At 38.9% G+C, this 22,181-nt stretch overlaps 2 protein-coding genes across 11 annotated transcripts in view; one reads left to right on the forward strand and one right to left on the reverse strand.

Annotated features, from left to right (window-relative positions):
- Positions 1-249: 249 nt before the first annotated feature.
- Positions 250-5,275, reverse strand: ASTE1 (asteroid structure-specific endonuclease 1). Its single transcript, XM_014878385.2, has 4 exons — positions 3,962-5,275; positions 2,197-2,407; positions 988-1,183; positions 250-730 (listed from the first exon to the last, which is right to left on the reverse strand). The coding sequence occupies exons 1-4, from the start codon at positions 5,273-5,275 to the stop codon at positions 436-438; spliced, it is 2,016 nt and encodes a 671-aa protein (XP_014733871.1). The 3' UTR covers positions 250-435.
- Positions 5,276-5,375: 100 nt separating this feature from the next.
- The window catches only part of NEK11 (NIMA related kinase 11), an 81,188-nt gene continuing 64,382 nt past the window's right edge, over positions 5,376-22,181 (forward strand). For 2 of the 10 annotated variants that reach the window (XM_088165025.1, XM_088165019.1), the window contains exons 1-2: positions 5,376-5,702; positions 21,997-22,162. In XM_088165025.1, coding sequence (XP_088021151.1) covers positions 22,110-22,162 — 53 coding nt within the window. In that variant the 5' untranslated portion in view covers positions 5,376-5,702; positions 21,997-22,109. The other 8 variants (XM_088164970.1, XM_088164976.1, XM_088164964.1 and 5 more) reach the window with 8 other exon arrangements.

Genomic DNA, 22,181 nt, shown 5'->3' on the forward strand with positions numbered 1-22,181 from the left:
ACAATATTTATAAACCTGTAAATTTCTATTTAATCTCAACTGTTAGACTGTGACCACTGTGTTCCTCAAACACAAACTCTAAAGTTTGATTTTTTTGTAAGTGAAGTATTCAGGTAGATGAGGCAAAACCAACCATAAATGTTCAGGAAAAGAATTCCTCTAAAGTAGTCCTTCTTTGAAATGCTAAACAACTTTGCTCTCGTTTTCAATGAGACTGATACCCTTAAAAAAAAACCAAAACGACACAACTTTTAGACAGCATTTCTTTTATATAAATGTTAGTTACAAAAAGGTAAATTAAAAAAAATCCCCTGAAGCAAGGTTTTTTGGTAAAGAACTTTTGTGAAAACAGTTGAGCAAATTCCAATAGTCACATATTTTAATGTTACTTGTTTCATCAGCATGGCATTAGAAATTATTCCAAGAATAATGCTTTCAGTCATCTACTTCCAGTGATGCAAACCTATTAACATTGCATAAATGCTGAGTTTCTGGCACAGTACATCGGATGGCTGCTTTTTTCTTATTAGATGCTTTCCTCTTTTTGCAGGACTCTGATCTGGTCTTGGTCATCTTCTGAAAGAAGTCTGGAGATACCATTGATTCCACTGTATTTAACAAAACCAGATAAAGCTGAGCCATTTTTGGAGAAAAGACAAAGAGGTTTTCCACCGAAGGTGCTGATTTAAGCTCTTGATACAGTCTGTGCACAAGTGTCCCAGTGTAAAGCCTGCTCAAAGGAAGGAGAGAATCTGCATTTAGAATTGCACCTCAACAGGACAGGTACAGAACCACGTTGCTTGATCACAAAAACATACAGTATCCAACAGTCAACTCCTATGCTAAGAGTATTTTTCTTTATAAATACTTTAAAGAAGGGAGTTCTACTGTAACTATTGGCCAGAAGAGTTTGGCAGAGAAAATGAAACATGTTAACACATTCCATCAGGGGCTTGTGTGGAAAGCAGATCTCTGGAACAACCTTACCTACTTAGGTCTGGCTCAGAGAGAGGAGTACCAAGTAGCTGGTTGAGATAGAATCCCATCTGAAGACAGCACTGCCACTGGCAAAAACTGTGTGAAGCATCTAAATCAAAGTCGTTATTTTGCAATTTCTTTTCCTTCCATTTTAGAAATTCGTTATATGCAATGCTGTCATCTTCAGCAGGTAAAACTGTGGGATCTAGGTTATAAATAAAAAACAGTAACTTAGAAATAAATGTTCTGCTGTGAAGAGTACAAAAGCAGGGTGAAAGGAGGGTAGCCAGGTGGGGTGGTCTCTTCTCCCAGGTAACAATCAATAGGGCAAGGAGAAATGGCCTTAAGTTGCATCAGGGGAGGTTTAGGTTGGACATCAGGAGGAATTTCCTCACAGAAAGGATAATTAAGACACTGGAATGGGCTGCCAAGGATGTGGTGGAGTCACCATCCCTGGAGGTGTTTAAGGCAAGACTGGACGTGGCCCTCAGTGCCATGGTCTGGTTGACACGGTGGTTTTTGTTCAGTCATGGGTTGGACTCGGTGATCTCAGAGGTGTTTTCCGACCTAATTGATTCTGTGTGATCAAATCCAAAGAAGCCATCTCACTACAACCCACGTGGAAACCTTGTCAGTCTGGTTTCTATAAACCAGAATAAATCAGAACCTAAAGAAACTGCATAACCCTGGCATGCATCGTCTTTGCCATCAAATGAAGGACTCCTGGAGGAAATGTCCATAACCCTAACAGGTATAAATATTAGTGAAGTAATTTCTGTGATTATTGAATACTTTCAAATTTGCAATGCATAGGCAGAAAAAGCAACTCAGCATTTTTAAGTACAAATGATTTTAGAAAACCTCAAAAGCAAAAAAAGTATTGGAATGCTTCAACAGTAGTTTTTTGATGCCTGAGTATGTTAAGCTTATTTTTTGTAACTTTTATATCTGAATTAATGTTTTGATCCTAAAGTACTTACAAATGCAAATTAATGTTTTACAGTGTGGTACTATTTTACCTATATAAAATGTTAAATTGATGGTTACCACTTCTTCTTTGTGCATATCAATGCAAAGAATGTGACACCTCAGGATATAGTGTAAATCAAGACTAATTCCTCTAAATTTGGACAACTCCCAATATGTGTGGGAAAATGAATTACGGCCTGGATTTTTATAGAAGCTGAACACCTAAAATTGTATTCTTTGGAGACATACCTGGATCATCGGTTATCCTCTGCAGTTCTCCAGAAACTATCATTAGAAGCAAAGCCTTTAATTGGTTCAGTTTAACTTTTGGTTCTGAACAACGTATCCAGTAACAAGTCACAGCAACAGCGAGCTGTAAATGACTTGGGATAGGTTCTAGGAAACTCATTTTCACTCCCAGAGTCTCCAGCAAAAGCATCTGACGGCATGACAAGGGCACCTGAAAATAAATTTTAAAATTGGAGGTAAGAGACTTGTCGTGAGCAACTTCTAAAAGGCCAATAACTTCCTGGTTAAATTAGTTACTGCTTTAGGTTTTTGATAAAAAAATTATTTAAGTTTCACAGATATTCTGAACAGGAAATTTTAAAAAAATTTAAATACTACCTAAAATTTTAAAAACACCACAGTTAAACGTCAGGTGGAAAGATAAAAGTAACTAATAAGTAATTATGCATGCAGAATTGCAACAGGCTGTTCAGCTGCAATCTGAGTGTTTTGTAAACCTTGATTAGGATTGTTCTGCCTACTTTTAGGCAGACATTCCCACAGCAGAAGAGAAACTGAAGTCAGTTTTGTCTGGAGCACTTTAAATGCTAAACAACATTTTTTCTTCTAACCTTTTGTTCAATTGATAGTTCCCATATATTCACTAAAGAAAACTGTTGTAGTAGCAAAGCTCAAATTCATTAAAAAACAGCACACAAACCAAGGCTGATGTGTCATTAACGTCTCTTAACATGAAACTTGATTTTTCAAACTCTTAAGTTTGTGTATTGTTTAAAAGGCGTGTGCCAATAACCTATATAAGGTAACCTGTACTTTGGACCCATAGCTCTCTGTAGCATTTAATGGGTGTGTAGCAGTGATAGACTGGATTCCTTTACAAAGGAGCCAGCAGCAAGTGATAAACATTCAGCACTGCCCACACATAGAGAGAGATGTGTTAACAGTCACTCTGAACGCCAGAATGGATAGAGCATGTGCCTTAAAAATGCAGAATTAAAACACATGGATTGTATTTCTAGACGTTGCAGAAATTTCTGCATACAAAACCTCAGTAATGCAACTTCGAGAATGGGAGATTACTTCCCATTATGGCAAGAGTTAGTCCCAATCATTAGAATTTACACAGAAGTGCTACAATGGTGACTGGAAGTAACCTAGTACAACTTTCCTGTGATTTTCAGGTGTTTTTCATGTGCTATTCTGCTCTGTCTGGCAAGTATCAGAGGTTCATGTTAGCAGGAGCGTACTTGGGGCAGGTAAAACTGCTGGGCAGCTGCAATATTCACACGTGAAATAATGACTTCTAGTAAAAACGCACGGGTCAGATTTTGTTTCAGAACAGTGCTCTGAAACGTTCCACACCTTGATCAAATGCAAATTATGTTTTGTAGTGTCAAAATTAGACTTTCCTAAACTACATGAAACTGAATTCCTTCCCATAAAAAGCAAGTATTAGTGTAACAAAATACATAGGATGAAATAAGGGCTTCCAAAGGAAAATGCAGGGAGTGTTGCATATACACACACTACAGCTTCTCATATAATTTGTCTTAGTACCCTTGGAGGGGGCAGGAAGGAAGGAAGATGAAGACAACCTGATGTAACTTCTTAAATATCACAGATACTTCTGTGTTAAGTAGTTACTTACTGAGGTGGCTTAGTTCAGACATCACATTTAGTGGCCAGATGGCAAAGGTGAGTCCCAACTATTTTTGTGTCACTCGTGAAACACCGTTAACTGTGATCTGTCGTGACAACCATTTACCTCCATTAACTTGTCCAAAGGAAAACGATCATCACAAAAATCTGAAGGTAGGCTTGCTGCTTGAACAAATGTTTTTTTAAGTGTCTTTTGGCATCTGTCAAATTCACATACAATGGGCAGCTCGTTGGTCTGCTTACTTGGAGAAGCATCTTCAGCACCGTGAGATACTCTCAGAAGCAGTCCATAGATAACTTGTCGGATGGGCAAAGCTGCGCTATGAGCACTGGGTCTCTGCATGTTCTCCACCTGAACGCGGAGGAAAGTACTTCTAAGTATCAGGGCATTGATGACGAACGGGGCCAGCTTACCTTTTGCCAAAGCATCGAATACCCACTGTGGTACGTCTGCTTTCCTGGCAGCCTCGCACTCATAGCACCCCTTCTGAAAGAAGTCCTCAAGATTCACGTCAGACGGAGCATAATCCTCCATTGAGGTGCAAAGAAGCTCCCGTATTTCTTCCCTCTGGTGTTTCTTGAGGTATTTCAGCACGTTGTCGACGGCCTCGGCGGGCTCCGTAAACTGCGCCAGCCAGTGCAGCAGTCCCTGGAGGCGTAGGTGCCTCCCGCCCCTGCCCGCCGCGCAGCCCCGAGGCAGGCGGGCCTTGCTGAAGAACGCCTCCAGCGCTTCCAGGCCGATGAAGTCGTTGCCGTTCATGACGGCAAAGAGCGGGAGCAGCGCCTTGCTCAGGGGCGCGAAGTGCCGGCAGAACCTGTCGGCGGAGAAGCAGCGCGCGGGCACGTAGCAGCCCCGCGGCTCCGCGGCGGCGCGCACGCTCTGCCACTGGAAGTGGGACAGCGGGCAGTACCCGCCCGCCAGGTCGAACACGAAGAAGTCGCTGTCGAGGGAGAGCACGGGGCAGCCCCAGCGGTTGGCCAGCCCGGCGATCTCGCGGTCGGCCTCGGCGAAGCACTGCACGAAGGGCACGCCGAGCCGGCCCAGCGCCTGCACGAAGGCCTCGCGGGTCAGCAGCGGCACCAGGCAGCCGCCGGCGCCGCGGGACAGCCCGTGGGCCGCCCGCAGCTGCTCGGCGGCGCGGCCCCGCAGCGTGGGCAGCTTCCTGTCCTCGGCGCCGCGCCCGCCGTCCAGCACCACGAAGGGCGCGACGCCGCAGGCCCGCAGGACGCCGAAGAAGTCGCGCACGGCCGCGGCGAAGGCGCCGTAGTCGCCGCCGCGTCGGAAGTCGGCGTCGGGCGCGAAGCAGAGGCGGTGGTAGAGGCTGCTGCCGTCGATGACCAGCTTGGTGTCCCGCACCCGCAGCTCGGTGAAGAACACCCCGCGCTCCTCCACGAAGCCCGTGAGCCCCTGGACGCCCATGGCGCCGGAAGCGGCGCCGGCGGTGACACGCGGCGCCCTCCGATCCCGGATCCGCTTCCTCTGGCTCCTCCCGCCCGCCCGCGCTCTGGCCGCGCGCGCCGTCTCCTGGCGACGGGACGGGCCGGGAGTTCCGCGGGCCCCGGGCGATCCCGCTCCGCCAGCGCCCTGCCTGCCTGCCCCGGGCCAGCAACAGGGGACACGGCCAGCCCCAAGGGACACGGCCAGCCTGGCCAGCCCCAAAGCACACGGGACACGTCCGGGCACCGCAGCCCCGCCGTCGGGACGGGCGCGGGAGCGGCGGGGACGTGGGGCACCTACTGTCGCTTGACCCGGAGGGGGTGAGGAATGGGACGCCGCCCTCGCCCCTTGCTCTGGTGGAATGTGGGTGCCAGTTTGTGTTCTGAGTCTTACACAGTCTTGTAACAAGGTAATAACATCCCTGAGGTTACCCTAAGGGATCTCGGTTCCCGAATGTGAGTCAGGGAGATACTAAATTTGATAGTCAACTACGTTTGACCCCGTTTTATCGTCACTCTCAAACTCCTTTGCTACCAGCTCTAATAATAAAATTTCGTTATCCTTTCTCTAGGAACAGTAAAAAACTGAGTTAAGTGAGATGATGTCACTTTAGCCTTGGGTAAGTTTATAAAGGTGTTGCAGAAAATAATAAGGGAGTCAGTATTAAAAAGTTAATTTTTTTTCCATGAAGGAAAAAAAGGAAAATGTCATTTTTTTAATTTTCAAAACGTTTAAAGGAGCAGGCCAGGGAAGTTATTGGCAGGAAAAAAATCAAGGTAGTAAATACTGAACGTATTTAGAGCTAAATGTAAAGACTAGAATTTGTGCTGCAGGGAGTGGAGGGTGGCAAATTTCAGTGTAACACAATGATTCTCAAGGAATAAAAAGAAAACCTGATAAAATTGGAAAATGGCCTTGATTGGCAAAGAAGGGATTATCTTGGAAGCACAGAATGTCAGAGTATATTAGCTGTTGCTAAAGAGACCTGAAGGTTAATTTTTCCTACAGAAACTAAGAAAGGTCAAAAGGGAGAAGTTGAAATTTTTTGCACTTAGCGTGTGTAGGTGGAACTATGAAACCCTAACTAGCAACTTTCCCTGAGTTTGCAGCACAAAAAGGAAGATTTAACTCTAGCCAAGGAAGAAAATATTAAAAAATAGTGATCCAGAGAATGTAGTTGCGTTAGTTTGGTTGGCATCCACAGGCTGCCTGACTCTGGGATGGGACTTGGGAATGGTGGACAGGACAAAGGAAGCTCCTTACCAAAGATAGGGTATACTGAGATTTTTTAGGAAAAGAGAGCTGGAGACTTGATTGTTTTGTGTTTTCTCTAGCTGTTCTGAACTTTAATGAAGCAACTAATGTTGCTGTTTGGGAAACACCTGCTCTGTGGGAGATGGACACTGGTAGGAAAGGAGCATAAGGATTGTTGGACTAAAGCTTTGAGTGAGGTAGGAGAGATTCATATTCTTCTTGAAGAATCCATCAGTCTTACAACAGTTTAAGGTCTGTTGGCTCTTACAAGGCATTTCTTTCAGATGCAGTGCTCAGCAATCCACCTCTTCTGTGCCATTAAAATGCACCTGTGATGCCACAGTGGCGATCATTGGTCCCTGCCTTATGACATTCTTCAGCAGTAGACACTAAAGCATTTCACAAAGTTGCATGATAATTATTGCTATTATTATATAGGGAAGGAACTTGAAGCATAGAGAATAAAAGATAGGAGGCGTTATTAGAAATAAAACACAGAATTCAAACTCAGTGAGTTACTTGATCTTAAGCATGGTTTTGTGGTGTAAAGGATTGTCATGTATTCCTAGGCCCAAATAAGTATGAAAATCTGAAGGTGAGCTGTGTTAAGTGACTTCAGAAAGAAAAAAAAAAAGTGTATATAGCTCAGCAGTTTTTCTAAGTGTAGCTATTTCTAAAGGAATTTATGAAGGCATGCATAAAACAGCAATTAAGAGAATAGAACAGTAAATGAAAATTGCATAAACTTTCTAGAATTGGCAGTATATTTTATGGAGTTCATCTTTCTGCCCTCCCCTCCTCTACACCTCAACATGATCCATTTGGGCTCCTTCAGACAGATTTAGAATTACAGAGAAATCATTTTCTAGCTGACATTCTCTCCTTAGCATTGGCATTTCAAAATTTTTGTCAGTATTGCTGAAAGAGAATAAAGAGACAGTATTAGGAGTGCTGTAGTTTAAATAACATGCAGGGTTTGTATTATTAAGATGTCTTGTAGTAATTAAAGTTTATCTGTGTTTCATAACGTGGTGACAGTGCAGTGTCAGGCTTTTTGGTATTATGTGACAGCAGCTCAGCAGATGGGTATGAAAACAGGTTCGTATGTCTATTCACACACACACAGAGCTTGTTGCTGCAAGATACAAATCTGTAATCTTAATTTAGGCTCTGCATTCATTTGGAAGAGAAGCCAGTTGTACAGCTTTTAAAATTAGAAGTTGTACAGCTTTTAAAATTAGACAATTTGTCTTTGCTCTTCCAAAATCACCACCACCACAACGAAAATCCTGTTTATGTGCTTGCCTTGGAATGATGTGGTGAACAAGGCCAGTGTGGGCCTGCTGCTCTGCAGTGCTGATGGATGGTAACAATAGGAGCACTGGTCTTGCAAAACCTTTACTTGGTCCAAAGGATTTTTGAGCAAAATTATGCATGTAGCATTGCATAAAGATAAAGTAATGAAAGCAATATTGTTTTATTATGTGCAGTGAAACACCTCTCCTTTTTCATTTGGAATGAGGAAGGTTGAGTGAACAAAATTGCTCTAAACATATGTTGAGCTATTGAAAACCGTAAAAATGCTAGAGCTTGGCCTTTGCAGAACTTATGTTTGCAGAGTTAGGATCTCAGTTAGACAAGAATTCCCAACCAAAGCTAACTTGTTGGAAAGGTTGAAAAGGTGAGTTATGAAAGGACACAGTGAAGGAGAAACGATCTTTAGGGAGAGTTGGGTTTTATTGAAAATCTTGCAGATTTTCTATGAAACTATTTCCCAGAAGATACTAGTAGTGAGTCACAGTGAAGCTTTGAGGTCAGCACTGGAACAGATGGTGAAATCTGAGGGGTAAATGAAAGAGCAGAGAAAACAGAGATGGGAGAGAACTCAAATTATGGGTAGAGGTTATGCATCAATATGTACAAAAATCTTGAAATTAGTACGCTGAAATGCAGATATTTTTGGTGGTGTAAAGACAGGTGGTGAGGAAGAATGCCATATCTAGGGGAGCTGTGCTATCAGTTCAGTGAATTAATTTAAGATTGATTTAGAGGAAGACTGGCTATATCACATCTACATTATCTGGAGTTTGTTTATCAAGTCTGCTGCCTGCAGTTTAGCAGCTAATGATTCCACTTAATTTGTGTTTGCTGCAAGCTGGGTACTGTAAACACTGGTACAGAATTAAATGAGAATTTTAATAAGAGTAATACATTGACAAATCAATATTTTTCTGTTTCAAGTGATTTCTGTGACCATCCGTGGAAGAATAAAAGGATTTGAAAGCTGCGTTCTTGAGAAATTGGTGTAGTTTTTTTGCATAAAGACATGCTGAAATTTCAAGAAACTGCTAAGCATGTCACTGTTGCCAGATTTAATTCTGCTTGCTCAGATGCCATGATTGCAAGAAGATACACTATTCAGAGGAAACTTGGCAATGGGAGCTTTGGAAATGTGTATTTGGTTAATGACAGAAAAGCAAAACAAGGAGAAGAATTGTAAGTAAATCCTTCACATGCTTTAAATAAAAATGTTTGGAATGTATTTCTTGCATTGTAGATATTTTCTTTGTATTTGTGTCTCATCTCTCAGTTTGGTGTTATGTTGCAACCTTAACTGTCTAATTTTAGTGAGGATGTAAGGTAGAAGCAGACTTGTTTTGATAACATTTAATTGGATACCTTCAGGAATTGATTCTATATTACTCTAAAGACTCAGATTATTGGAGAGGTCTCAAAAAACCTGTAGAGTATTGATGACCTAATTTTTATAACTGAGTTGTCTAAATGAAACCTGAGAAGGAAGAGTTACAGGAATTCCAGTAAACACCTTTCTATTTACTGTATACCTAACTGGTAGAAGGTTTGAATTTTTTTTAATTACCAGCAAATCTTGATTCTTTTTTTAGCCTGCCTGCATTTGGGCAAGTCTCATGAGTTTTATTGATAAACTCTTTGAGACCCTGAAGCCACAGTGACAAAAGAACATTTTCAGAGTGTTGACATGCCTGTATGTGGGTTTGATGTTGGGTTTGTTGCTGGGCTTCCTGACATGTAGAACTATATTTGTCTACCTTGATACTTACACCAAGTGAAATCTAACTATAAATGTTTTTGTTTTATCCAAAAATATTTGTAAGGCTCTTTGTCTGAAGTCAGAAACATCAAGTTTGTCGTCAGCCAGAAACGCATAATTCTTTGAAATAAGGGTGTCTATTGGTCGTTATTGATGGAACATTAATGAGTACTTACACGATTAAAGAGCTTTTTCTGATTCATTTGTACCTCACTTTTGCTACTTATGGCTACAGATTATTGGCAATATTGCTTTAATAAGTGTGCAACCAAGACATAATTCTGTCAATTGTTTTCCTTCTATACCAATTTACATCTTATCAGGTCCTTGGATTAGGCTTAGGGTCCACTAAGCTCTTATCTTTTTTCACATGGCTTAAGCGGTTTTGACTCTCTCATAGCCTTAGCTACGCTTTTGTAAAGAAAAAGTTCTGTTATGAAATATTTCATTAAAACCAATAAGCAGTATTTTTCATTTTATTTTTATGTTAAGAGAGTCTATCATGCACATGGGGTGACAGGAACTACCTGAGCTTCTAAGATGCTTCAGAACTCAGCTGTTACTAAACTCACTCTTAGAATATTAACAGTATAGTGAAATGTGGGTCTCACACATTTGCTACTATAGCACAACCTGCCAAACCTCAAAAACAAGGAGCATGTCTTAAGCTTTTAAGTGATTATTTTTACTTTTTTTCTTAAGAACTTTGAGTGACTGCCTTGATCAAACATTCCCTGCCTGCAGCATTTCATGCCTGTGTTCTGTTAGGGATGAGCCTGAGTGTGTTCTCAGGACAGAGACTGAATATCAAATGACATATTTTTGTTTTTAATTTTTTTTATCAGTCTCTTTTTATGACCACAGTACAATAGAAATACACCAGTATTTAACCAGTCCAAGTGCTCCAAGATGTTCAGTGCTGTGTTTAAGACTTCCATCACGAGGGGGTGCTCTCCTATCACAGTTCATTCCTTCCATGCCTCAAGCGTAAATCGACGAGGGCATGCCCCCGAATTTCTGCCACTTATATGCTAATGGACGACAAAAATACTATCCTAGTTGAGCACGAAAACACAGGTAGCATAATGATATAGAGTGTAGGATTTAGAAATACTGGTTTCTTAAGGTGATAAAATATGCATTTTCAATACTGCTTTCAACTAATTTCATATGGAACCTACTGGTTGATACTTCTGTTATGTATATATTTGAATAAAAATTTATGTGATTCAAAAGAATGATCTTAATACAGCTCTGAAGGCACTTTGATTGAAAAAAAACCCCACAAACAACACAACTGACCTCAGCAGAATTAGAATTCTATGTTTATTGTTTCACAGATGATCTAGAGCACGCTGAGTCAAATGTTATGTAGAGTGTAAACTCAGCCACAGGTAATTTCTTGAAAACTGCTATAGTCTAAAGGACTGTGAAAAAACATAAGAATAAGTCGCAGGAATACAAATTCCCAAGAAAAATAACATATTGATACAGAAACTGTTCAGAGATCTCTTTCTCGATTTTTCATTAGTGCAATGTCTACAAAATGAGTTAATGCAGAAGCTAAGAGTGATTATCATGTAATTTCAAGTATGCTCAGCAAAACTTCTGATTCTAGAAACACTTTTAGGTTGTGCTTTGTATTTTGTTACCTCTCAAGGATCATACCTGTAGTGAGTGAAGTGTTATGCACAGAGTTGCTTCAGCTGGGAAGGAGAGAGAGTTGATTATTTGAGGCATACTTCAAATTAACAGATTTATTTCACATAAAACTTTCAGGGCTGCTCAGGCCAGCAGTGCCTGCCTTTCTAAGAAGTACATGCCAGCTTCATGCTTCTCTCCAGTTCTTTGCACATTCCTTGCCTGTTGCCTTTCTAATTTCTTCCTTTTCTTTCCTTTTTTTTTTCTTTTTTTTTTTTTTTTTTTTTTTTTTTGGTAAATTTTATTTTCTGGTGTAAGAACTTTAGATCCTTAGATCCTGTTGTATGATTGTCATCGAGTATGACAGAGGGTTAAATATCTCAGATAGAAGTCCCTGCAATTTATGTGAAAGCAGCAGAGTAGAGAACAAAAAGAATGCCCTTATAGAGAGAAAGGTCAGAACCTGGGAGGTTCTTCACTATGAACGAAGTTTCTCATATACTAAACAATCTATACTGGAGAGAGAGTATCAATTTCCCCCCTTCTTTTGGAAGAAGCTGGAATCAGAATTCATATCTTAGACCCTAAAGTTGGTTCAGCACAAGAGACACATCTGTATGAAAGCAAGCTTCTTTGTTACGATTTGCACAGGATGTCTTACTTTGTGGATTATTTGATATTTATTTGTTCCTGGACATTATGGACCTAGACCTACCCAAAGCAGATAACTTGGTTGGTGTAAAGAAAGTAGCAGGATTGTACCAGCATTTTTACAACTAAGTAATATTCCTGCAGTCACTTCTATGCTAGTCCCACTGAATATCTTCTCAGTTAATGATAACAGGTAATTACAGTTAAAGTCTTTTACAGCAGAGATAAATTCAGCAGTAGTCTTGAAGGACAGTGCCATCACTTAAAGAAAATTAATGTCCTAATCAATTGTGCCAAGGGAAGCTCTGGGTTAAGTGCCACTGATTCATAACCATGTATAGGCAAGCAGCTGAAGTACACAGTAGGCAATAGGGACTTTAGTTCATAAATATTCACAAGGTATTTACGTGTCCCTGGGTGGAAAGGACACGCTGACAAGTGCCAAACTCCCTGGACTGCTCCACTGTGTGGTAACTGTGGGGTGTCAGCTCTACTTCTGCATCTGACTTGCATTATAGCTTTAATCCAGACTCATGCTAGGATTCCTTGGAAACTGTGCGCTTAGCTGAATAATTTATCATGTGACTTTCAATTATTTATGACTTCTTATAACAAATGATATAAAATCTAAAGGGGGGAGAGATTTGTTCCTTATGAATATCCAAGTGACAATCAGCAGATTGCTGTGGTGTCAAATCCTTGTGTTTGCTGCCTGTTTGCTTCTCTGAAGGTATTCCAAGGGAATGGTCATTTGATGCTGAATCGATTAAAACAGAAATAAATTCTACCCTGCCAGTTGTTGTGTGCATATTCATCTTATTACACTGCTTTCCTTTATTTTTCTCCTTCATTTAATAATAAAAACTAGAAATTAAGACTAGAATTTATTAGGGCACTTTAGATTTGTGAAGGAATATTCACAGTCTCCTTGAAAACTGATCAGAGGTGCATTTGCTGTAGGACCTTCCCGACTGTGGCTTATTTTTAAATAAGCTTTTCTTAGTGAACCATCTTTTGCTTAGTTCAGTCACATTTTTCATGTAAGGCTCAACTACCATGCCATGCCTGCTGACTGGGTACGGTCATGCTTGGCCCAAATAAAAGACCATAAACTTTTTAATGTTGCTGGGTAGTTGCTTAAGTTTTGAACTGCATGTGTTTCAGATTGTTAAGACCAGGATATCATACTCAGGAGAGCTTACAAGTATTAAAAGATTTTTAATGCTTGGCCCAAATAAGAGACCATAAAGGCATTGACCTTGTGGATTTAGCTAGAACAGTTTGAGAAGTGAGCCTTCATGAGCTTTCCACTTGAGTGGCCAAGTATGGCTTTCATATTCTGTGAGCAATGTTACAGGAGTCAAGGCCTAGAGCTAAGTGTCCATGCAATTTCCTTGCTGAACCTCTGTAAGGGTGGCTGATGCTCTCATGCTTTATTTCAGAGTACACCTTCAATGGAGGTTGCCAGGGAGTGAAACTAAATGCTTTGCTTCATGTTTAGCAGGCAGTCCCAGCTGTGGCCACAATGGTTTCAGATCATTTCTAGTGCAGGCTGATATGATCCTGATTCAAAGACAAGTTTGGTAACCTTGGATTTACCCAAAGCAGATCTCACTGGAAACCATGTGGGAGGGTGCTTTAGTCCATACCTCCTACATCTCTGTCCATGCCCAGCTTTTCTTGTAGCCCAACAAGACACAGTAGGGCTCCTCCAGCTCAATGTAAGAAAGTTTAGGAAGATGCGTGCTGGATAAGGCTCGATGTGTGCCGCAGGGTAGCTTGGCATTGAAGCACAAGATGTAAGATTTCACCCTGCCTGTGCTGGTGATGGATTTGGCAGTTTAAAGTCACAGCCATGCTGCAGTCCTTTGCACGGGCAATTACTGTGTTAAATTTCCTAGTTCCTTCATAATTGAAAGCATAAAACCCAGCATTCTGTGGCTTCTTTGGAAGCAAGAGATCCATACTGGAACATGTCAAGACCCTTCGTTCAGCTTGTGTAACACAGGTGTCTGTGAAATCCTCCTCAGTGCTGTCTGATACAACTTTTACATCTGCTCAGTCAGCTTTATGAGCTTTGGCGATATCATTACTGGTTTCTTTCTCTGATTTTTTTATTGCTCTCCTCTTAATACACCTTTCTTAAACTAAGTAGCCTACGTTTTCGTTTTTGGTGGGACTTGTCCATTTGACTGGAGAGGATTCTAACTAGGTCTTTTATGTATGTAAGCAGGAGGCAGCATGCCTTAAGAGAAATACTATTGGGGTTTGCAATAAATCTTGTCCCCCACAGACCTGAGCTCCCAGGAGCTCAGTGCTGCAGCACTCACTATATTCTTGTCTGACGTGCTGGCAGTGAGCAGTGCTGATGGTCAAGTTCATTGTTTTGAGAATTGTTTACAAGCACATTTTCAACATTGGGTGGAGAGCTGTGCTTAAGGCATTATTGGTGAATTACCTTTCTTTGAGGTGCATGGCAGAGCCAGAATTTAATGATTTTGTAATTAAGGAAATGCCTTGAGATCACTTCTGTCTTATTCATTTTGATGAAACTAATTTTCCTGCATTTATAAGCTAGTTTTAGTAAGAAAATGGGGAGAGGTGCAGTATTATTATTTAGGTTGAACTGTGGCCACCTGCCTCCAAGATGTTTGGAATATTTGAATATGCCTGTCTACTGTATCCTCTTATGGGCTACCCTTGTTGGCAAGGTGTTTCCTCTTAAGTCTGCATCAGGGTGGTTTAAACTTCTTCCACACAGAATGAGCCTCCAGTTTTTTGTTGCATTCAGTACATTGTAACAATAAAACTGTTGCAGTGAGTGGCATAAATTCTGGATTTGCTGGGCAGTCAGTGTACTTTTCTCTATTTTTTTTCTGTTTTGTTTTGTTGTTGTGTTTATGTGACTTAGTAACGGTAATTCCTAGTTCATTGTTTCCCTTACATCCATGGTGTGCACTTCACGTGTTCTAAAACTTTTTAATGTTGCTGGGTAGTTGCTTAAGTTTTGAATTGCATGTGTTTCAGATTGTTAAAACCAGGATATCATACTCAGGAGAGCTTACAAGTATTATCAGATTTTTATCTAACAATGGATGTTATATGCAATTAATTTCCTCAGAATTGCTTGATTCCCTTTGCCTTTGATTGCAGACTATTTAGTAATGTGCTTTTGTAAAGCTAAAAACCATGTTTTTGTCTTTTTCTACACTCCTCCCCCCCCTTTTTTTTTGGTACTAGAGATACTTGAATGCATATCAGAAATAAACATTGAAGGAGATGCCTGATAGAAAGAGACATGTAGGGAGAGTGAATTTTCTCATTAAAATTGCAGCAATTACTGTTTAAATTACTTTTGGGAATTAGTTGCACTGGAGGGACAATGCTGTTGACATGAATATCCTTGCAACAGTGAAAGAACATAATTCTGCTTACAAATATACTAAAATTCAGAAGAGAACTAATTAAATTTTGCATTAACAGGTGTTTTAGTTGAATTTCTATGGAATGTATTCTTCCAGCAATTTTTAGTATGTCTGGTTTCCCTTCACAACTCCTATTATTCAAAATAGTCTGTTTTCTGTGAACTGATGAAAATCGCTCATGAAATGAAGGTCTTTCTTCAAAATTTCTAATTGCAACGAATTTAAAAATTCAAACGAATTCCTACAGAAGGAAAATTTATTTTTGGCAGACGCTCTAGCCCAAGGCTGCTAGTTGAAAAGTTGTAACATGGCAATGATGAGATGTTTAATCATATTTAAAAGCTTGAAGACAAAATGCTGCATTCAGTCTTGAGTTCTGTAATATTGTTTCCTCGTTTGAAAGCAAATGTTAATTAGCAGAGAGCAGTTAATTGTAAAATATATTGTCTGTGTAATGAAATCACAATGCTGGTTTAGAAGATTTGTTGTGTGATGGAAGTCTTCAAAGATACAGAGAGTAAATCAATTATTTAGTCCTTGTATTTCTCAAAAATCCCATTTAGGTTAGGGACAACATGGTGCTTAATTGCATTCTTAAGCTAGACTGAGCTATAGGAAAAAGGTTGAATGAACAGTAGAGGGGGATAACACAACATGTAACCAGAAAGTACTACTAAATACAAGTACATTCACAGGTATTAGTATCTCATCATAATTTTTAGTAATTTTTCTGTTAAGACACAAATTTCTTCTGTTCAATCACAGCCTATTAGTATTTGATTTAGAGCTGAAACATATGAATGGACTAGAAATGTATTTACATTTTATTTTTCTATTTAGCTCTAGGAAAAAAATTAATTTCAAAAATATGGCTTTAGAGAAAAATTCATCCTTTATTAATCAATGCCTACTTTTATTCTGTTATTTTTAATCAATGCAGATGCCTACTGAAAGTATCTGAAAGAATTTTTCACAGTAAATGCATTTTTATATCTAAATAAATAATTTCATTTAATCACTTATTCAGTTCTGTGGAAGATGACACAATTGCTCTGCTTTGCTTTATAATTACTGATTTTTTCCAAAATTGGCACATATGGTTGACCAAAAATAATTTAAGTTATGCCCCTTTGTATAAATGAGAGTTTGCTCAGTGCAGAAGAAAATTATGTAAGCTGTATTCATTGAGGCTAACTTATTTCAACAGAATTCACTTTCTAGAAAATGTATTCTACATTTTTTGGGATACTAATTAAGAACTGTTAATTTTCAAATAAGCATAAACAGTTTTCATCATGAGTTGGCCTGTTCAGTGTTAGTGCATATGTTAGAGCATTTGAAAATTTGGCATCTTGAAAAATATTTGTAGGTAGTATAATTGAGACTTGCTGATGGAAATGGAAAGTGAATCATCCATTTCATTTGCAAATTTAAGAAATCTCATTGCCATTCAAAGATATTAAAGCGAGTGTAAATTAGTTAAAGTGCTTATTCAGAAAATGAAATTATATTTAATCCATCTGCAGATATTACAATGCTCATATAGCGATTGAATTCATAGTGTTTAACTCAGGGATTAGTTCTCAGTGTCTGTGAATGTTCACGAACAGTGTGAATAGGATGCTTTGGAGAAGAGAAAAAACGATTTGCTGATGACTGTTCTGGCATTACTAGGAAGTAATGTCCAGGAGGACAACAAAAGAAGTGCAGCATTTTATTTAAGAAGCTAAGCAGTGATACTTGCTATTGAAAAGGGGTTATGGCTTGACTAATAAATCCACAGTGGGCATGGGAAGCCAAAATTCGATTTTAGAAGTTCCGTAGTAATACTTGGGTCTGAAATGCTTTGGATAATGAGTAAGTATGTATATGTAAGGAGGAATACCAAACAGCACTGGTTTGCTTTTCACTGGAAGTGTGGCAATCATCTTGATTTTCCCATAGAAAGCAAGTGCTCTTAATTTACTGTGTTTCTTTCCTTAGTTAAAACGAAGAATTCTTCTGGGTAGGACTGATTTGTGTATGCTGACTTACTGTATTTCATGGTTCTTCCATCTTCCACTTTCTCTAACTGATAGGTGTATGTCTTTAAATTATCTGACAATGCAGACATTGGTGTTCCAAATATGATTGATAAAATGTAAGGAATGACTATTTGAATTTTTGTTGCTAAGCTGTTAACTGCACAAAAGAAGAAATAGTAATGGTGGGTGACTTCACCCTGTCTGTAGGTACATGGTGCCTTTGTTACCAAATTTCCCTAACAGTACTAATAGTGTAGAAGCTTTATGCAAATTTTCTGCGTGAAAGTTGTCACCTCTTCTTTATTTTGGTCCCCATTTGCAGAGCAGTACCTTCTCTGTTTGCCATTTGATAAGTGGAATATAAGGCATCATTAATTACATAGGCACTCCTTTAATTTTATTGTTTGTGACCAATTTCAGATCCAGTTACAGACCCAGTAAGAAGTGATGCATTTTTACAGAATTGCACCTGGTCCTTGTCCTGAGGAGTTACCAGGGTGTAGTGGTAGTCCTGCAAAAGTCAGCATGGATAGAAATACAGCTCACAGTTATGGGTTATACTACTATTCTCCATAGTGGCAACTCAAAACCTAAATGAAATTATAATTAACTGCAATTAACTGAAGAACTGCCTGTGTAAAATGAAGTTTCTGTTTAATTAAAAACTTCAGCTTTTGATCATATATTCCCAGATCACAACTTTTCTGCTATTTTATCAGACCTATTTATTCTTGACGTTAAAAGAGCTATATTTCTTTTACTTCCTTCTCAGCAAGCAAATTTACCTAGACAATAATTCATATTGCAGTTTACTCAGTAAACAGAGTGCATTTTGAGAAACACTGCCTTTTAAGAATTGCATCTGATCCAATAAACCAAATTATATAATGATAAAGTATGTCACCGATGTAAACAAATACCAGATGGGTTGTAAAACATTCAATTTTAGATCAGTGCAAATAGTCTGGGATAAATACTGCTGTGGTGTATTGTCAGTCACTAGTAAAGCTCATAAAGGGATTCCCACTGTGTGCCTGAATACTGGAGGGTTCCACCTTCATGTTTGCTTTTCTCTTGCCTTACGTTTTGCTCTCTTTAGCCCCAAATGCTCCCCATTATTGCTCTTCCAGACCCAGTGCATGGCTGCTTTTCAAAGTGTGGCAGCACAAGCTAGGAAGGTTTACCAATGAAAATCAGAAGATGTTCCCAGATAAAGTGTTCCAGGGAAGGGGTGTGGGCCTGTTGAAGATTGGGCACTGTGGAGGCTGGGATGTTGCTTTCAGTATTTTGGGAAGTGGGAGTGGGCTCATCTCTCATGTTATTTTCCCACCCTGAAGGGAGGGATGTTGTTACCTGTACCAGACCCAGCTTCCCCCAGGATGGATGTACATGGTGACAGTTGGATCATTTTACTCTTCAGACATGAACGCTTTCACTGCAAGACTCTTTCAGCTGTGGTCAGTTCGAGATAAAGCTTGAAGTGCATTTCCATTATTGATTGAATTGTAAGCCTTTTATATGCAGTTAAAATCCAGAGGTTGTTGTTCTGTATTTAAGGTGTCTGCTAGTGCTTCTGTAATGAAGTTTTCTAATTGTGTATTCATTGACATTTGATCTTATCTTCAGATACATGGTCTAGTGGTGGACTTGGCAGTGTGAGGTTTGTGGTTGGACTTGATGGTCTTAAAGGTCATTTCCAACCTAAACGATTCTATGATCTGCTTATGTGTCATATTCTACATTTAGTCAAATTTATAATAATATTTAAATTTAAATTAGCATATCTCATTTAGCATTCCATCAGAAGAGGTAGTTAAGTATTGTATTTGGAGGATATCCACATTTTTTGTGGCTTTACCTGGTTTTCTATTTTTCTTTCTACCCCATCTAGATCTCTATTTTCTTTATTTGTATGATAAACCTGAGATTTCTTAGTTCATGCAAACACCTTTAGACCTTTTAAATCCTTCTTAATACTTGAAGCTAAGTGACAGAAAATACAGGAGCAGATTTCTTGAAAAAACTTGACTTTCAGGTGGCTTTGTATACTCCAGATGGAGTCTTGATAAAATCTGAACAAGAGAGTGTGTTATTCCCAAAGTCCAGAATAAATGTTCATGTAACACTCTTCAAAAGGTTTGTTCAAAATACTTCTAACAGTTTACAAAAAATAGTTAAGTAACACAAAGCAGGCAGATTTTCAGCAGATTATCTACAAGTACCATGTCTGAATTATGAGCAATGGTGGCTCACTGTTTATTATTAGCCAGCCATAAAATGCAGGTTGGATCATGGAAACAGGAATGCTTTGCCTCCTGGGTTTTATTGGTAGAGAGGAGATGCAGTCAGGATGGTTTAGCTAAGAAAGGATTGTTGTTTTTTTATGATCACAAAGCTTATATTTGTGTATTGATCTATCAGCCTATTTGACATCACCAGAGATGCCAAATTTGAGTTATCTTAGGAGCTGTATAAAGCGCAGAATGTGCTCATTTTAGCTGCCTGTTTGTGTAGAATTTACTTGTGTAAATACTGAAATGATGTAGGGTGAATTTAAACACTCTTTAGTTTTATGTATTAAAAAATATAGTTAATTTATATAGATGGATTATGACTGCAGACTTTTATTTTCCTTGGTTTTCTTCTAAAGTTAACAGAAAAGAGCCACTTGAGATCTGGAGAATTTTCTGTTTTCTCTGTGAGGCTTCTGAGAGTCTGGCATAACTTCTTTGTCAATACTTAATTAACGCAGAGTTTTTTAGTACATATCTTACATTTTTAAGTGTATTTACTGAAATACTATTAACAGCTTTGCAGAAAGAAGTCTAGTGAAGTTCTTCATATTTAATGCAGTAAAATAAAACCTCATCTACATATACACACAGTGCACACATACACCAGAGGCATGCAGATGTGCCTAATCTCGATTGCATCCAAAAGTTTTCTTTCTAGAAGCAAGTGCCTTCCAGCTGTGAGTATGAATTAGAATCGTGTTGCAGAAATCCAATACCTTATATACAAGAAGTATATTTTCTTGATTTCTTCTTCTGGGAATTAATTTAAATAAGAAAAACACCTGTCATCTTGTCTGACAGCTGATGACAGCATTAACATCACTGAGTGACTAAGATGACAAGCTATCCGTACGCATCAACACATCAGCCTTTTATTGCTGTCTTGGGTATGCAGGAAACTTGTGTTAAGTGGTCTTTAACAAGGACTCATCCTGTTTGTCAGTTCTGTGACATGATTTTTGTGACCCACGTCAGCTGAAGATGAGAAGATTGCAGTAGGTATTGCCTGTCTGTGTTCCACGAAGCTTGTCTGCAGAGATGGAAACAGATCAAAGAGCATGTTTTTCTCATCACAATTCCTGATGGGGATTAGGCAAGTTTATATGAAAATTCCAACATTGCTAGTCAGAAACTGATTGTTCAGACTTAGGAAAAAATTTTCACTTGAAGAAACACAGCTTTTTTTCCCCCCCCTTACATAATGTGAATTATTGTAGTTTTATCACTGTCATGTTTAACAACTGTAACTTTACAACCATGCTCTATTGAATGGGGAAATTACTAAAAGCACTGTGGGAGCTTCCCTTCAGTCTGAAACTTGCCTTTCATGTATTCAAAGTTTGGAGAAATTCAACATTTTGTTTCAGTAAAGAAACATTATATTCTCTAACAGTCTTCAATATCTCCTTCAGAAATTAACTATGATCTATTCTTCATTAACTGGTAAAGTAAATGAAAAATTGAATGTGTTGTATTGTCTTTTTTAAACATTTCATCAGGAAAATCTTGGCAAAATGTGCTTTCTTATAGTGCCCTGCACTTTATTTTTCCTTATATTTTTCTAGGTCAAGTTAGCAGTAAACAGCCCTATTCCAGCTTTTGTATAGAGCTAATTCTGAACTACAAATTCTCCTGTGCACATTCATGTGTTAAGGTTGGAGAACATTAAAAATCCCTACATTTTCGCAGCATTTTCCAGGGGATTTAGGGTCTTCCTGAACAAATGTTAAACACTAAAGGATTAGAATTCATTGAAACAGTATAATTAGATTCTAGCCCCAAATCTAGATTTGTATTTTTCACTTACGTGCTCAGGTGAAGGACAGGCTGATCTTTAGGAAAAAAAAAGGACGGCCTGAGTTTATCATTGGAACAACAGCCACAGAAATAATTGCTCTCTGTGATTTTTCTCATGCCTCCTTGGAGAGACTTGGGCAGAAGCTGCAAGTGCAGTTTCTTGCTATTCCTTGGCCATATGCTCTGAGTGGGTTTGAAATCACTTAGATTTAATTTTTTGTTTATGTTTGTTATTATGCAGTAATCCATAGCACTGAAAACATGTTCTAAATAAAACAGTGCTGTAGGTAATTAGTGGGAGAAATATTTCAAAACAGTATTTTAAATATAATGTTGCTTAATCTATATGGTGACTAGCATATTTGTTTGACTTTCAATGCATTCTCATTGTTTACCCGTATTTGCTTCATCAATTTCATGTTGCCTATACTTGGTCAATGTTACTTTTTTGCATTTAAGGAAATTTTGATGGGATTTTGAATGTTACATATTTTTATATTTTTCTGGTTTTATTAATATAAAGATTTGGGTTTTTTTCCTCTAGAAAGGTCCTAAAGGAAATCTCTGTTGGAAACCTAAAGCCTAATGAAACAGTTGAAGCAAATCTGGAAGCACAGCTACTCTCCAAATTAGACCATCCAGCCATTGTCAAATTTTATGCAAGCTTTGTGGAGCGAGATAGTTTCTGCATTATCACTGAGTATTGTGAGGTGAGACTGAAGAAATTTG

Source organism: Sturnus vulgaris, chromosome 1 (genome assembly GCF_052056855.1).
Source record: "Sturnus vulgaris isolate bStuVul1 chromosome 1, bStuVul1.hap1, whole genome shotgun sequence".
Taxonomy (NCBI): Eukaryota; Metazoa; Chordata; class Aves; order Passeriformes; family Sturnidae; genus Sturnus; species Sturnus vulgaris.